Source organism: Gopherus evgoodei, chromosome 9 (assembly GCF_007399415.2).
Source record: "Gopherus evgoodei ecotype Sinaloan lineage chromosome 9, rGopEvg1_v1.p, whole genome shotgun sequence".
NCBI classification, from domain to species: Eukaryota; Metazoa; Chordata; order Testudines; family Testudinidae; genus Gopherus; species Gopherus evgoodei.
Window position 1 is genome coordinate 259,728 of NC_044330.1, and position 18,162 is coordinate 277,889.

The following is an 18,162-nucleotide window of genomic DNA, read 5'->3' on the forward strand; positions in this document are numbered from 1 at the left end:
TTGCATCTGAGGGTATGACAATTTTTTATAAGCATGTATTAATTAAGCCTCACTATGTGATAAGGAAGTATAATTATCCCTCTTCTGCAGATGGGGCACAGAAATGACCTGTTCCTTCCCAAGGTCACAAATAATGTATGTGAATGAAGTATTATCTGTTTCACTGAGGCTGAGCAATATGACTAAGCCCTTTGGACTAACCTCTGTTAATGCTGCCTACCAAGCCTTTTTGCTGTTTGTGTCAAACGTGTACTGTAGGGTATTAATAAACACTTAGCTCTTCTCTAGCACTTTCTCTGCTCTGAGTGCTTTACACATATTTATTAATTGGCCAAATGAAGCAAGACACTACACTCAATTTGATGGCATTGTCCCTGAAATGGAGGGGAATGGAAGGTAGCACGCACACAGAGCTTGGGGGGAGAATGGAGGGATGCAAGGAGTCCATGTGGTGCACAATGAGCTCTGCTGACAGAAGCAACAAAGATTACAACCCTTTAGTTAAATCTCACAGCAACCCTATGAGGTAAGTAGTTAGAATTATCCCTGTTTTACAAATAAGGATGCCGAGGCAGAGAGGTTAAGTGACATGTCTAGGGCCACAGAGGGAGTCTATGCCAGAATTAAACATTTCCTAATTTCCAATCCTGTGGTTTTAAGCTCTTGCCCATGATTATGTACTATCCCTCCACAACTCCCTTCTAAGGAGGGTGTTATACAATTGCCTAAATTAGAGGATCTTTCTTTTAAAGGGAAGATTTAAGGCTCTTGTTCATATCCCCAGTGACTAGGTCACAAAGTATCTGGATGAACAGAAAAGACAGGACCATCTTTTGTTTTAAACCTCAAACAGTCTTATCTACTGCATGCATAATAAATTAATTAATTAATTAACTAACTAACTAACTAACTAACTCACTCCCAAGGCAGGGGATCTTTAAATAAATATCTGTACAAGAATACTCATCTGCCTGATTTTACCAGAAACTCAATGCAGAACAGTTTACTTTAGTGACTGGAACAACAGTTTTCCCTCTGTTGCTTATTTTCCCGCAGAGAAAAACCAGGTGAGTGAGATAATAGCTTTCAGTGGACCAACGTCTGTTAATGAGTGAGACAAGCTTTTGAGCTACACAGAGCTCTTCTTCAGGTCTGGGACAAGTACTCTTAAGTGTCACAGCTAAATACAAGGTCAAACAGCTCAGGTAGCATAAATAGTACATATTCTAAGGGACCATGCAAGGTGAAGTGGCCCAACAAGGCACAGCAAGAAGCTATATTGACACTAATGTAATGACTTCAAACTCACCTTGATCATATGGGTGCAGTTAATGGCCGAGCTGCCACTGACACACAATAAATTGGGAAGAATGTTGGCATCAATGAAGGCTGCCCTCATGTCATTACACTTGGCCTGTTCTTGCTCAGAGATCGTGCACCACCTCACATGCTGCAGGCTCAGAGCTGAAACAAAGCACCAAGGAAAATCTCTATTATTAAACAATGCCTTTATAACTGCGCTCCCTGCATATTGATAACAGAATGGCCAGACCACAGAAATTCATGGCCTGTTCAAAGCTATGGCCTCAGGGCCCACTCCTGTTTTCATTCAAATCAATGAGAGTTTTGCCATTGACTTAAATGGGAGCAGAAATGGGTCCAGCTCTCATATTGCCACATACTGATATAGGTGCTGCATGCAAAACAAAGCAGATAAGTACATAAAAAGAATCCACAACACCTATGAGAATGATACAACCTTGTTTCCTGTGTATTGTATTTATTCAATCTCCACAGTTCCCTTAGTTGTGTGGCAAAAAGTTGAGCTTTGATGTAGCTAGCACAGTCCTACTCTGAGGACCTTCTAGGATTTGTTGACCTGAAACTGCTAGAGATATTGAAAATTATCAGCAGTAAAATTCAGTCACTTAAGACATGATGTCTTGGGTTTATGTAACTTTTTATTATCACGAAGAAAAGAAAGTACAGTACAAAAATATTCATTTAAACTACATACAGAGCAAGAGTAGTAATATTTAGAGTGAAGCATTTGGCCTGAGAGTTGTATCCATCTGTCTGTAGAATCACTATGAATCTGGGGCAAATTCAGAAGGTTTTATCCTCAACCTTAAGAACTGGAATAATTGTTTAAAATTACACTGGGCAGCAAATGGCTCCCACAGAGAAGTCTCAGTCTATCATATCCATGCTATCAGAACTGTGTTCCAAAAGACAAAAAGCCCAAATATTTGAAAAAATCTCCAAAGGCATGAAGGACAGAGGTTATAACAGGGAGCCACCACAGTGCCGCGTGAAACTTAAGGAGCTCAGGTAAGCCTACCAGAGAACCAGAGAGGCAAATGGCCACTACGGGTCAGAGCCCCAGACATGCCACTTCTATGATGCACTGCATGTCATTCTAGGGGGTGCCCCTACAACTACCCCACCCCTGTGCGTAGACTCCATCAGTGGATTCTCATGCAACAGGGATGCGGATTTTGGGGATGAGGAAGATGATGAGGAGGAGGAGGTTGAAGATAGCGCACAGCAAGCAAGCGGAGAAACCATTTTCCCCAACAGTCAGGTACTGTTTATCACCCTGGAGCCAGTACCTTCCCAATCCAGGCTCCTGGACCTTGAAGGTGGAGAAGAGACCTCTGGTGAGTGTACCTTTGTAAATATAATACATGGTTTAAAAGCAAGCGTGTTTAATGATTAATTTGCCCTGAAGACTTGGGCTGCATTCACAGCCAATACAGCTACTGGAAAGTCTGTTAATGTGTCCGGGGATGGAGCGGAAATCCTCCACGGACATTTCAATGAAGCTCTTCTGGATGTACTCCCAAAGCCTTTGCAAAAGGTTTCTGGGGAGGGCAGCCTTAGTCCGTCCTCCATGGTAGGACACTTTACCACGCCAGACAAGTAGCACATAGTCTGGAATAATTGCATAACAAAGCATGGCAGCGTATGGTCCCGGTGTTTGCTGGCCAATCCATTTTAAAAGGCCAATCCAATGGGTGCTTGGTATGGGAAATGAGGGCGCTGCTGTTTGAAACCGTTCCCACATGTTATGAAGGTTAACAAAGCCAAAAGACTGTGGCTTACTATGTCTGTCTGCAAGCCGACTTCTGTTGCCTGTATGATTTCTCACACCAAACCAGCAGACCCTCAATATAAGAGGCAAAATGCCCTGCTATGCTCTTCTGACCACCCTGGTGTCTGGCTGTGCGTAATCAGCGGCCAGGCGATTTGCCTCAACCTCCCATCCTGACATAAACGTCTCCCCCTTACTCTCACAGAGATTGTGGAGCACGCAGGAAGCAGTAATAATAATGGGAATATTGGTTTCACTGAGGTCTAACCGAGTCTGTAAACTGTCCCAGTGCACTTTTAAATGTCCAAATGCACATTCTACCACCATTCTGCACTTGCTCAGCCTATAGTTGTACAGCTCCTGACTACTGTTCAGGCTGCTTGTGTATGGCTTCATGAGTCATGGCATTAAGGGATAGGCTGGGTCCCCAAGGATAACTATAGGCATTTCAACATCCCCAACTGTTATTTTCTGGTCTGGAAATAAGTCCCTTGCTGCAGCTGTTCACACAGACCGGAGTTCCTAAAGATGCGAGCATCATGTACCTTTCCCGGCCATCCCACGTTGATGTTGGTGAAACATCCCTTGTGATCCACCAGTGCTTGCAGCACTATTGAAAAGTACCCCTTTCGGTTTATGTACTCACTGCTTTGGTGCTCCAGTCCCAAGATAGGGATATGGGTTCCATCTATCGCCCCACCACAGTTAGGGAATCCCATTGCAGCAAAGACATCCACTATGACCTGCACATTTTCCAGAGTCACTACCCTTGAGAGCAGCAGGTCAGTGATCATGTTGGCTACTTGGATCACAGCAGCCCCCACAATAGATTTGCTCACTCCAAATTGATTTCTGACTGACCAGTAGCTGTCTGGTGTTGCAAGCTTCCAGAGGGCTATTGCCACTTGCTTCTCAACTGTGAGGGCTGCTCGCATCTTGGTATTCTGGCACTTCAGGGCAGGGGAAAGCAAGTCACAAAGTTTCATGAAAGTGCCCTTATGCATGCGAAAGTTTTGTAGCCACTGGGAATCATCCCAGACTTGCAACACTATGCAGTTCCACCAGTCTGGGCTTGTTTCCTGGGCCCAGAATCGGCGTTCCATGGCATGAACCTGCCCCGTTAACAACATTGCCTTCCAAATTGCCAGAGCTCGTGCTTTGAGAGAAATCTGTGTCCATGTCCTCATCACTCTTGTCATTGTGCTGCAGTCTCCTCCTCGCCTGCTTTTGAAGTTTCTGGTGCTGCATATACTGCAGGATAATGCACATGGTGCTTACAGGGCTCATAACTGACACGGTGATCTGAGCGGGCTCCATGCTTACTGTGGTATGGCGTCTGCAGGAGTGCAGAGTGGAAGCAGATGTGGTCATTCAATAACGATGGTTTACAGCCCCACTGCACCGTCTGCTGCCAGAACAGGAGAGCAGAGCGGCAGTGGAAGTGGTCATTCAGTGATGCCAGTTTACAGTCCTACTGCACCATCTGCTGCCAACAGCACCCAGGACACACCAGCGGCGGCTGAGCTGAGCAGGCTGCACACTTTCCGTGGTATGGTGTCTGCGCAGAAAAAAGGCATGAAACAATTGTCTGCCATTGTTCTCACGGAGGGAGTGGCAACTGACGATACGGCTTACAGGGTGGCTTACAGGGAATTAAAATCAACGAAGGAGGTGGGTTTGCATCAGGGAGAAACACACACAACTGTCACACCGAAGCCTGGCCAGTCATGAAACTGGTTTTCAAAGCCTCTGTGATGTGCAGCACACCTTGCTGTGCTCTTCTAATCGCAAACATCCTAGTCAGCAAACAGGGCCAGTGAGCTTTAAAACGTCCAAAGGAACATTCTACCACCATTCTAAACTTGCTCAGCCAATATTTGAACTGCTCCTTACTACTGTCCAGGCTTCGTGAGCCATGGGAGCAAGGGGTAGGATGGAGTAGGTGAGACCGCACAGTGCTGCTGGCTAGGAGAGCAGCCTGAGGCAGAAGCCTCCAGCTCACGATAGTCCAGGCAGGATTGAATCTCCATGAGATGAAATTTAAAGAAGAGAATGATCTGGAGTTACTCTCATTTATGTCCAGGTGCCCCGACCAACCTCACCAAGGTCTGCCAGGAGCACTATGGAGACGACGATGACGGCTAGCAGTCATACTGCATTGTCTACTGCCACGAAGGCAATGAGCTGCTGCTATGTAGCAATGCAGTACCACATCTTCGAACAGCACCCAGGAGACACATGGTGACGGTGAGCTGAGCCTGGTCCATGCTTGCCATGGTATGTCATCTGCATGGATAACCCAGGAAAAAAGGCAAGAAATGATTGTTTACCGTTGCTTTCACTGGGTGGGGGGGGGAGGCTTATGACATGTATACAAAACCACACACGACAATGATTTTGCCCTATCAGGCATTGGAAGCTCAACCCAGAATTCCAGTGGGCAGTGGACACTGCGGGAACTGTGGGATAGCTACCCACAGTGCAACACTCCGAAAGTCGACGCTAGCCTCAGTACTGTGGATGCACTCTGCCGACTTAATGCACTTAGAGGGGACACACACAATCGACTGTATAAAATCGATTTCTAAAACGTCGACTTCTATAAAATCAACCTAATTTCGTCGTGTGGCCATAACCTTAGTAGAAAACATAAGGCGGGACAGTTTGGGTTTGCATTAGGTGATCAGACAGTTCATGGAATCTCAGGTGACCTTGGGAGAACAGGGATATACACTGTATTCTTTATTAACCCATTTACAAGTTAACAATAATTTTTTCCTTCCTTTTGGAAGTTTGTAGAATCCCATCGTCAAAGGCAGCGTTCCCTCTAATTTTTTACGTCCACGTGCAGAATGAATTTTGTTATGTACACTAATATGCAGGTGATATGTGGCAGGGGTGGGGCCGAGGTTCAGGGTGAGGGAGGGAGCTCAGAGCTGGGGCAGAGGGTTGGCGTGTGATTGGGGTGAGGACTCTTGGTGGGGCCAGGGATGAGGGGCTTGGAGTACAGGCTGCCCAAGGCCTGTGGCAGGGAGAGAGGACTGTCGCTAGCCCTCTTTTTCTGCAGCAGCTCTGGGCCAGGGGAGAGGCACCTCTCCCTGGTCACAGCAGCTCCAGCCAGGATGGGCTGGGCTGGGTTGTGGGAACGGCACCTCTCCTCGGCTGCAGCAGCTCCAGCAGGACTGTGCTGGGCCTGGGGGAGGGACACGTCTCCCCAGACATGGCAGCTCTGGCTAGGCTGGGGAAGGGGGCGCCTCTTCCTAGCTGCAGCAGCTCTGACTGGGCTGGGCTGGGCTGGAGGAGGGGTGCCTCTCCCTGGCCGTGGCAGCTCCAGCAGGGCTGGGCCAGGGGAGGGGCACCTCTCCCTGCCTGCGTAGCCCTTGATAGCCTGCCACACAGCCAGATAGCTTAGAGGGAACTTACGTCAAAGGATCCACTTTTTCTCTTATGTGCAAAACTATTTCATTTTCAATTTTTCATAAGTGCCTCAGAACATGTGGCTAAATGCTAGTCTCCAATTTCTATGTTCCTGTGTCTGATACAAGGGTCTGTGAAGATAAGGCTGCATTGGGCAAGGTGTATGATCACCTCTTATTCACATTAATTTGTGAGATGAAAGATAAAAGGCCCCTGCCCAGCTCCACATTCTTCTAGCACAGGGGTGGCCAACCTGTGCCTGAGAAGGAGCCAGAATTTACCAATGTACATTGCCAAAGAGCCACAGTAATATGTCAGCAGCCCCCCATCCGCTCCCTGGCCACCAGCACTTCTCCTCTGCTGGCAGCCCCCAACAATCAGCACATACTCCCCCCTCAGCAATCAGCTGGTTCATATGCGCAGGAGGCTATGGAGGGAGCAGGGAGAAGTGAGGGCATGGCAGGCTCAGGGGAAGGGGTGGAGTGGGGGCAGGGCTTGGGACAGAGCAGGGGGTTGAGCAGTGAGCACTCCCTAGCACATTGGAAAGTTAGCATCTATAGCTCCAGCCCCAGAATCAGTGGCTACGTAATCTCTGAAGAGTCGCATGTGGCTCCGGAGCGACGGGTTGGCCATCCCTGTTCTAGCATGTGCAATGAAATAGCATGAATTCACCTCTTTCTTCCTCTCTCTGCTTATGGGGGCTTAACTGAAGTTTCTCTCTTGCCAAACTGCAGCTTTTCTCCCAGCATCTGACTTGTAACAGAGGATGTCTTTTAGTCTTCCAGTGGGAGTTAACCCATTTGAGGTGGGGCTAGGAACACAGAGATGACTTGTGGTTTGAATTCTCTGCTACAGCTGGCCAAGAATGCATTAAAACAGCAAGCTAGTCTCCAAACCCAAGTTTACTCAGCTTTCTGGTCTTCCGCAGAGGTACACTAACTATGAGAGGCTGGGGGCTAGTAACTTCCATCTGAAATACATTCCTAGGTCCTATGTTAGTATAGTCTCACCATCAGACAGGTAAACAGCCAAGTACCTCCTTTAGCAACAATACAATACTAGTGTTGTGCAGTAGTGGAGTAATATACTGCAACTTACACACGTGTCAGGAAAATGTTTGGGGCTGTTGATATTCTGTGGGACTTTCAACAGGAGCCAACTCAAAAAGGACTAAAACAAGATCATTTTACACATAAACAGAGCATCTTTCTTTCTGTAGAATTTCAAAGTGCTTTAGAGATAGCCAGCCAGGAGGCATAAGAACAGTCAATGCACCTTTGGACTCCTGGACATTCCAGGCAAAACTGTTGACATTTCTCTCTCTGCCCTGTGCTCATTGGCTGTTTGCTCCAACCCTACCTCTCTGTCTCCCCTCCCCTCTAGTTTCTTCAGCACAAATTCACTCCAAACCTGCCCCCTCTCCTCTTGCCCGCCCCTAAGTAAACCCACCCACTCCTTCAAAGGAGAAACCAAACTTGTGGAATTAACATGGCATTTGCCACTACCCTATGTTCACTGTGTGTTCCACTCCTTCCAGCACCCTGTATCTGTCTTATCTATTTAGTCTCTTTGTACTCTACCTTTTGTCTGTAGCCATCTGTTGCTGTTCCTTGTCTTATACTTAGATTGTAAGCTCTCTGGAGCAGGGACTCGCTTTTTCTTCTGTGTTTATACAGCACCTAGCACAACGTAGCCCTGGTCCACAACTGGGGCTCTTAGGCACTACAGTGACAAAAATAATAATAAAAAATGCAATCACCTCAGGGGTGAGGGAAAGGCAACACAAAGCATGGTGCATAACAGAAAAGGTTGGGGATATTAGGGTGTCATGGATCCACAGAATCTATGCTATGCCCCAGCTTTTAAACAGACCTTTGGAGGAAAAGTGTGCCAGATCCCCAAAGGGGTCCCACTTGTTCGTAAGGGTAGGTCATGGGGTTGCAACACCTCTGCAACAGAGCCTCTCGGTGCCAGCACTCCTGCTTCACACCCATGAGCGCTGCCCACCAAGTCCAACTGAGATAGTCTCTGACCAGGAGTCGTTACACTCTTCAGGGAACAACACATCTCAGCAAGTATTGGCAGTTACACCAGGTAGCCTTTTTAAAACAGAGTAGTCAACTGGCATTATTAATCAACTGGCATTTATTAGCATAGTGTAATAAAGGTTAAGACATAGTCAATTCTGGCCAGCATTCCACCCGGCCAAGCTACCATGGACTCCATTTTTGGCCCTCTCCCTCTTTGTCAGTCTCACCTGAGAACTGCAGTCTCTCTCCCAAAAGCCAACTCTAATCCCAGCCACCTGATACATTTCAGTCCATTGTCCAACACTTGCAGACCCATGCTGAGTTCACATATTCCACCTGGCAGAGATTTCCATGAATATGTATCACTTGTTCAGTCCTTGGTTTCCCATTGTCTTTGTGGTCCCTCCACTGATATAGGTCTATTTTAGCCAGTTTTTTAACAACACATTCATTCCACTCCACACGCTTACACCTCATGTTTTCTGTTCTGCCCCACGAGCAGCTTTTTAACGCTTCTGCAATCACTGAGTAGCAATGAAAAGTACAGAGGGAATCCAAGGCACATAATGGAATCATAAAATACATTACAGCAAATTCTCACAGTGCAATCACCTACAAAAAAGTGCAATCACCTACAAAAAAGGTCCCATCTGAAACAGTCAGACAAAATAAACAGCGTGGGATCAGCAGAAGAAGTAGACTCAACGTGGACAAAGTATAATATTTAATACCAATGAGAGATGGGAAAAAAAGATCATTTTGATCCAACTCAGCTGTCTGTTTTCCCACCATATTCCTCCCTCCTTCAGAAATAAAGTGATTCTGAAATTGTTTTAATTCCTTTTGTGCTGTATCATCTCACAGACTAGTCAACCCTAGAGGTACCAAGTGGCCCAGTGAACTCTTCCCTCAAGATTAGCAGGCACTTACCAGTGTGAAAGAAGCAGAGATGATAAAATATGCCCTGAAAGTTCATGATGAAGTCTGCGTGTTCTCTGCTCCGTCTCCAGTCTTCAGAATTCCAGCGATCAATGCTTTTATAGTATATTCTGGTCAGTCTGCTCCTCTTCAGACCACTCCTTGTTGGAAATCAAGACCCTCACGCTGCACAACAATTACTCTTTGTTCCACCAGCACACATCTCATTCTAAAGGGAGAGGGAAAAACTGCATCTGTTTATATTAACCTCAGCCTTGAAAAGGAAAATGCAAAATTCCTGAGACACTGGAGCAAATTATGACCTGTCATTGCTTAAGCAACACCTACTGGGTCAGATGTGTAATAACATGTTGATCGTGGGTGTAGAGTGAGATTGAAATAAAGTGTCCAGGAAGTTTTTTTTGTTTTGTTTTGAGCATATATTCCCATCAAGCTTTTTCCACATGGAGATCAGACGTGCACATTGATGCAGTTATGCCCTTCACTCAATATACCTGTCACTTATCACAGGCACAGTGGGCTTGATTCACAAGAGAACTGCTACCTGCCACTTTAGGTGCCTAAATGCCAGAAGCAGGTCCCTCTGGGCTTCACAAAACTCCCACTAAACTGCTGCCAAAAGCTCTAGCTACTTAAGCTCCCTTGGTGCCAAAGTTTTTGCTTCTATGCATGTGCACGGCTACTTCCATCTAGGCATCCAGAGGTCTAAGCCCAACTATGATGCACAAACCAGAAGATTGCCCTTTATTTTTGTTCGTCTTATTTTGTATAGTTATAAATAGAATTCTGGCACCATTTGTTTTTAATTGTACGTTTTTCCTATATGTCATGTATGTTGGCCTGTGTTGTATGTTGTGTGACATGACGACTTTTTATTATTTTTATTTTGTTGCAACAAAAGTCAAGTTTATAACTTTAAAAAATATATAAGTGGTACTACACTATTTTAAAATTATGGTTGGAGTATAACCATCATATTATTACAATTTTTTAATCAAAGTTCAAAAAGGTCTCAGTTATAAATACATGTACATATATCGCTGCCCCAACAAATAATGCAATTGCAAACAAAAAGACTTTTCTTTTATTAATCACAGTTTTGTTTTTCATTTTTTTATTCAAAGAAACAAAAATGTAAGGGGAAACCTCAACGTTAAGGTAATATTAACAAAATGTTAATTTCTTGTCTGGGTTTTCATAAACTTGTTTGCACTTTTAAATATAGTGATAAAAATGTCATAGCAAAAATGTTTAAACATAACAATTTATGCATAAAGCTAACCAAACAATTTCAACAGGGTTCCACCTTTTCAATATGCTTCCACCTTTGTCTCACAAACATAACCAAGTGTCAGAAAACTTTAATACCTTCAAATTATTTGCATTGACCTGTATTTAAAATTCATTTTGGTTTAATTTTTATTCTCTTTTAAGTTATATTAAAGGGAACTAGTGGTTGCCAATGTTTGTGCTTCTAAAGAGTTAGCAAAAATGAAATTGGTATCACAAGCAAATTAACTGTAAAAAGTTTGTTAAAATTATGTTACTAACTCTTTTGCTAAAACAAAGTGTTCAGCAAAGGAAAGAAATATACCTTCTCATGGAAGCTTGTGACCATCTATTTTAGCAGTTAAGCATTTTATTTAGTATAAAATATTAGTACTGCACCTCAATTGAAAAATGAATGCCTATACAACAACTGCAAAAGTACAGCTTGTGTTATTAAAGACTTGGTCCCCATTACATCGTAAACAAACTACATTCATCAGTGTATTAAATTTGGATTACTGAAAACAAGAAGAGATGTAAAACAAACAAAAAACTTTATTATGTTAACTAACTAGCTGTTTAAGGTTGCATCCCACAGACCCAAGACATCAGAAGATATCACACCACAAAAACACCAGGTGATATCGGTATACAGTGAAGAAATCCCCTAAGCATCAAGAAAAATGAAGTGCTTTATAAATATGAGACTGGTCAAATACACGTCAATTTATCGTATATGAACAATTCAGTTGGCAATTGGCTAGAAATCATTGTCAGTTAATTAGAATTTGGCTATTGCGTAAAAGCAACTATTATTGCTGTAGTACTGTATTATTGCTCTATATCATTTACAATGTGCATAACATTGCTAAACTGTTTAACCAACACACAGGTATAAATTAACAAATGAATGGCAGCAAACAACATGAAGGCAAGGGGGGGAAAAAGTGGTTAAAAAAAAAGTTACATGGTAACTACAAATTGGGTAAACAAATTGCCTGATAGTACCAGTCATAATTTGGGTCAGTGACAGTGCAACCTAACTGAGCCACATGTTATTCAAAACAATCTGTATACCAATACTAAATCTTGACACAGCAATACTTGATAAATTGGTCAGTTAAAGGCAGCATCCATAAACAACAACTGGATCTACGTCAACTACTGGTGTATCACAGAGCAATGCAATCCATGGAACAGAGACACTAGCAGTTCCTCTTTCCTGCCCAGCAAAGTTTACCAGAGGGTGACAACCAGCAGTAAGGGTAACCTATAACACAAATGGGCAGTACTGTGTAGTAATTACAAGACATTTATATAAAAAGGCCTCATTTGTAGGGTCACTACTTCAAATTTCTGTTTTACTTCTCATATATATAATACTGAGGGATACACAGAGGGAACAGATGCTTGCAGCCGACTGTTATCAACATTGGACAGAACAGAGCACCAGACCAGTGATGTCTGACAACATCTCAGGCAGAAGGGGACTTGAACTGGGGGTCTTCCACATCCAGGTGAGTACCCTAACCACTGGGATAAAACGTTCTCCTCTGCCAGGCTTCTTGCAAAAACAGCCCAGGTGTCTAACTCTAAGAAAGGGTCTAACAAGCAAATGGAGCAACCCCCACCTTAAGTGTCAAACTGCCTGAGAGGGAATGGGCCTTAGGCCACAATCTTCACCTTAGCAGCTACCATTGGCTGAGTTAGGTAGAGTGCCACCTAGCATACTGGCTTTTGTGAATCCAAAGCTCAGGCAATAACTCTCCCCCGTCATTGTAGAGAGTGCCTAACTCAAGCTTTGTGAATCCAAGTGGTTTTCTAGACACCTAAATCCCTTTGTGAATCTAGTCCAGTGTGGTTACAATTCACGCAATCCTATTAAGAATAAACACAACTAATCAGCAAACTTTACAATGATGATAAGCGATGGATAAGGGCAAACAAACAGGGACAAGTTTTTAAAGTGCTTGTACACAAATGCTAGAAGTCTACATAATAAGGTGGGTGAACTAGAGTGCCTTGTGATAAAGGAGGATATTGATATAATAGGCATCACAGAAACCTGATGGACTGAGGACAATCAATGGCACACAATCATTCCAGGGTACAAAATATATCAGGCGGCCAGAACAGGTCTTGGGGTGGGGGGGGAGAAGAAAGTGGCACTATACGTGAAAGAAAATGTAGAATCAAATGAAGTAAAAATCTTAAGTGAATCCACATGTTCCATAGAATCTCTATGGAGAGTAATTTCATGCTCTAATAAGAATATAACATTAGGGATCTATTATCGACCACCTGACCAGGACAGTGATAGTGAGGATGAAATGCTAAGGGAAATTAGAGAGGCTATCAAAATTAAGAACTCAATAATAGTGGGGGATTTCAATTATCCCATATTGACTGGGAACATGTCACCTCAGGATGAAATGCAGAGACAAAATTTCTCAATACTTTTAATGACTGCTTCTTGGAGCAGCTGGTACGGGAACCCACAAGGGGAGAGGCAACTCTAGATTTAATCCTGATTGATGCGCAGGAGCTGGTCCAGGAGGTAACTATAATAGGACAGCTTGGAAACAGTGACAATAATATAACAACATTTAACATCCCTGTGGTGGGAAGAATAGCGCAACAGCCCAATACTGTGATATTTAATTTAAAAAGGGGAACTATGCAAAAATGAGGGGGTTAGTTAAACAGAAATTAAAAGGTACAATGACTAAAGTGAAATCCCTGCAACAACCCCACCTGTTGCTTCCCTCCTCCCACAACCTTCCTGGGCTACCGTGGCAGTGTCCCCCCCATTTGTGTCATGAAGTTATAAAAAGTGCAGGAATAAGAAACAGTGACTTGTTAGTGAGATAAAATGAGGGGAAGGCAGCCTCCCGGTGCTATGACAGTCCAGGCAGGACATTAAACAGTGGAGGGGAGAGAAACCCAGCATGCCGCTGCTATGACAGTCCAGGCAGGACAGAATCTTTTCTTTACACAGGAAAGGGAGGGCGCTGATGGAGCTCAGCCCCCAGTTGCTATGATGAGGATGGTTACCAGCCATTCTGTACCATCTACTGGGAATAACCAAGAATCATTCCTATTTTCACCCAGGCACCCCCGACCAGCCTCACCTGAAGCCAGCCGGGAGCACTCATGGGTTGATAACAAGGACAGCTACCAGTCCTACTGCCCCATCTGCCACCAGGCAGGGGAGAAAAGTAGATACTGCTCTTCACTGCTGCAGCATCGCGTCTACCAGCAGCATTCAGTAGACATAGGGTGACATTGAAAGAAGTCAAGAAACGATTTCTTTCCTTTTTCTTTCACATGTGTGTGTGGGGGAGAGTAAATTGACGAGCTATTCCCTGAACCATGCTGGACAATGTGTTTGAACCTACAGGCATTGGGAGCTCAGCCAAGAATGCAAATAGTTTTCGGAGAGTGCTGGGGACTGTGGGATAGCTGGAGTCCTCAGTACCCCGTCCCTCCCTCCATGAGCGTCCATTTGATGCTCTGGCTTCCCGTTACACTTGTCATGCAGCACTGTGTAGCCTGTAGATTTTTTTTTCAAATGCTTTGGCATTTCGTCTTCTGTAATGGAGCTTTGATAGAATATATTTGTTTCCCCATACAGCGATCAGATCCAGTATCTCCCGTATGGTCTATGCTGGAGCTCTTTTTGGATTTGGGACTGCGTTGCCACCCGTGCTGATCAGAGCTCCAAGCTGGAGAAACAGGAAATGAAAATCAAAATTTCACAGGGCTTTTCTTGTTTACCTGGCCACTGCATCCGCGTTCAGATTGCTGTCCAGAGCGGTCACAGTGGTGCACTGTGGGATACCGCCCGGAGGCCAATATCATCAATTTGTGGCCACACTAACCCTAATCCGATATGGTAATACCGATTTTAGCGCTATTCCTCTCGTTGGGGAGGAGTACAGAAACCGATTTAAAGAGCCCTTTATATCAATATAAAGGGCCTCTTAGTGTGGATGGGTACAGCATTAAATTGGTTTAATGCTGCTAAAATCGGTTTCAACGCGTAGTGTAGACCAGGCCTAAGAGTCATCCTCCCCCCTCTCCCCCCAAGTGTCTTAACAACAGGTCCAACCTCCATCCTCCTCTTGCAGTTGTGAATGGATGATGAATGCTAGCTACTTTCCTCTTCTTCCCTTCATAGTTTGTTGTCCCAGGTTGGTGGAGTCCAAGGATTCTGGCAAGTCAGTGCTGTCTGGGGCATTACTATTTGAACCAGTTGAGGTGATTTCAGCTTTGATTGTTGGGTAGGGACGCCTACACCAGAGTCCTTCAAATAGGCTGCTGCTCACTGTGGCTTCAGCCCAAGGTAAATCAGTGCCACCTGCATCAGGGTCACCTCTGCACCCACCCCTTTAAAGCCACCTTAGCTCTGCACCACCATCCATTGCCTCAAAGCCACATCAGCTCTGCACCATCCAGTAGCCTGCAAGCACCTCAGTTCAGTTCTTTAGAGAGGAATGAGTGCCATACATGACCCTTAATAGAGTTCTTACCACAACAGAAGCCCTGCTGTATTAATTTAGATGGACTAAATGGTTAAAGAATCACAGAAACATAAAAAGCAACAAAGCATTCTGTGGCACCTTATAGACTAACAGATGTATTGAAGCATAAGCTTTTGTGGGTGAATACCCACTTTGTCAGACGCATGTAATGGAAATTTCCAGAGGCAGGTATAAATATGGAGGCCAGAATCAGTCTGGAGATAATGAGGTTAGTTCAATCAGAGAGGATGAGGTCCTCTTCTAGCAGTTGAGGTGTGAACACCAAGGAAGGAGAAACTGCTTTTGTAGTTGGCAAGCCGTTCACAGTCTTCGTTTAATCCTGAGCTGATGGTGTCAAATTTGCAAATAAACTGAAGCGCAGCAGTTTCTCTTTGAAGTGTGTTCCTGAAGTTTTTTTGCAGTAGGATGGCTACCTTAAAGTCTGCTGTTGTGTGGCCAGGAAGGTTGAAGTGTTCTGCTACAGGTTTTTGTATATTGCCATTCCGAATATTTGACTTGTGTCCATTTAATGTAGATACTGTCCCTTTTGGCTGATGTACATAGCAAAGGGGCATTGCTGGCACATGATGGTGTATATAACACTGGTGGGCATGCAGGTGAATGAACCAGAGATGTTGTAGCTGATCTGGTTAGGTCCTGTGATGGTGTTGCTGGTGTAGCTATGGGGACAGAGTTGGCCTCGAGGTTTGTTGCATAGACTGGTTCCTGAGTTAGAGTCTCAGACAGAGACCAACACCTACAAGATCTTCACCACGCATTCTCAAAACTATGATACCCGCATGAGGAAATAAGGAAACAAATCAATGGAGCCAGACGTGTACCCAGAAGCCTCCTGCTGCAAGACAAGCCCAAGAAAGAAACCACCAGAACTCCATTGGCCATCACCTACAGTCCTCAGCTTAAACCTCTCCAGCACATCATCAGTGATCTACAACCCATCCTGGACAATGATCCCTTGCTTTCACAGACCTTGGGAGGTAGGCCAGTCCTTGCCCACAGACAACCCGTCAACCTTAAGCATATTCTCACCAGCAACAACACACCATACATAGCACTCTAACTCAGGAACCAACCCATGCAACAAGCCTCGATGCCAATAAATAAAAACAGTTAAAACATTTGAGATGTTAACATAATGAATTAGGCTTATATTCCCCCCGCTCCTTTTCTTTAGCTAGAAAGCATTTTTAGAAGAAAAAGAACACCCTTTTTTGACAGTTTCTTGGATGGCATCAAACATGGCAATAAGTATCTTTTGGAGAAAAGACGAGTTATTTGAGATGGGCTGGAGTTGATGATGCTGTTGTTAAAAGACTGACCCTATTTCATCTTAGGTGGTGTTTGGAATTCAGCTGGAGCCAGTAGAGGTAATGATGTCATCTGGGTCCCTCTCTCTGACCTGGTCAGGGCATCTCTCCTCAGGATCAGGGTGACAAAGGCCCACGGTCCCAGGAGCTGGTTGTGGAGGTTGCCATGATGGTGAAGCTCACTCCGGTAACCAATTTTTCTCCCTAAGATCTCTTTTTGAAGGACCCACAAAGAGACTGGTGAGCAGTATAGCCCATCACCTTGTTATTGTTTTCACCAATTAGCCCTCATTTCTGATACACCATTTTCGGTACACTTATTTCTGATTTCACACTTTTCTTGTTTATCAGACATCATCTTAACACAGACCTTGAGTTATATCAGTAGGACTTTTTGTGTGGACTAATTCACTCTGTGTCCTTTCATACTTCCCCCATCATTTGTTATCAGATGTTATATGACATCTTACCAACTTTCAATTTTTTTTTTACAGTTGAACTCATAATTAGTATACAACAGCACTTCTAACAAATGATATGTAGGTGGATAGATCACAATTAGCACAAATGTTCCATCTTTTTCCATCCATGTGTGAAATAAATTTTATTGTGTGCACCAAGGTATGTGCCTAAGTGCACCACCAGTAGAAACAAAAAACCTAGATGTAGTATATATATTTTAAAAAGTTGCCATAGGGATAATTACTCTAGCCAGGACAGGCTAGGCATTTTAGAACTCATTACTCAAAGAATTAAATGTAAGTGTAAGAGAAATAAAAATTATGAAATGCATAGACCAGTCAAAACACTAAAATAACACTTTGAAAGAATAAAATTACAGAGAATATATGTGCATTGCAGGAAGTACCAAGATGTAACAACAATAATACAAGTATGTGTGAGTGTGAAAGAGACATTGTGTGTCTGAGTGTGAGAGACACACATACACAGAAAGCCTCCATGGGTACGTTCACACTATCCACCGGATCAGCGTGTAGCAATCGAGCTATCGGGGATCGATTTATTGTGTCTCAGCTAGACGCGATAAATCAATCCCCAAATGCTCTGCTGTTGACTCCGGCACTCCACCAGGGTGAGAGGTGGAAGCGGAGTCGACAGGAGAGCCACGGCTGTTGATCCCATGCCGTGAGGACGGGAGGTAAGTAGATCTAAGATACGTCAACTTCAGCTACACTATTCTCATAGCTGAAGTTGCATATCTTAGCTCAATCCCTCCGCAGCGTAGACCAGGCCTGTGTATGTGCTGGCTGCTGGGGAAAACCGTATGCTAGCGCTTTAAGACACTCACTGAAAGCTCTCCTGCTCTGTCCTGAGCCCTGTTGTTTCCCCTTCCCCGCACTGCAGAGATGGGGTACATGGGGAGAGAGAGAGAGAGAGACAGTGTGAGCTGGCTGCTGGGGAAATCTCAGAAACGGTGCACTGTCTCTTTAAGAAAGGCACTCAGACACTCACCATAGCAGCTTCGAGTCCTTCTGAGCAGGCTCTTCCCTGCAGAAATGGGGCACAGAGGTGGGGGGAGGGAGATACCCTGACCTCAGCTC

General features: G+C 44.4%; 1 protein-coding gene across 1 annotated transcript in view; it reads right to left on the reverse strand.

Moving 5' to 3' along the window:
* Positions 1-18,162, reverse strand: part of MELTF (melanotransferrin) — a 68,649-nt gene extending 50,487 nt beyond the window's left edge. Inside the window, exons 1-3 of the mRNA XM_030575522.1 lie at positions 18,074-18,162; positions 9,472-9,688; positions 1,310-1,464 (exon numbers count right to left, since the gene is read on the reverse strand). Coding sequence (XP_030431382.1) covers positions 1,310-1,464; positions 9,472-9,517 — 201 coding nt within the window. The 5' untranslated portion in view covers positions 9,518-9,688; positions 18,074-18,162. The remainder of the gene's footprint in view (positions 1-1,309; positions 1,465-9,471; positions 9,689-18,073) is intronic.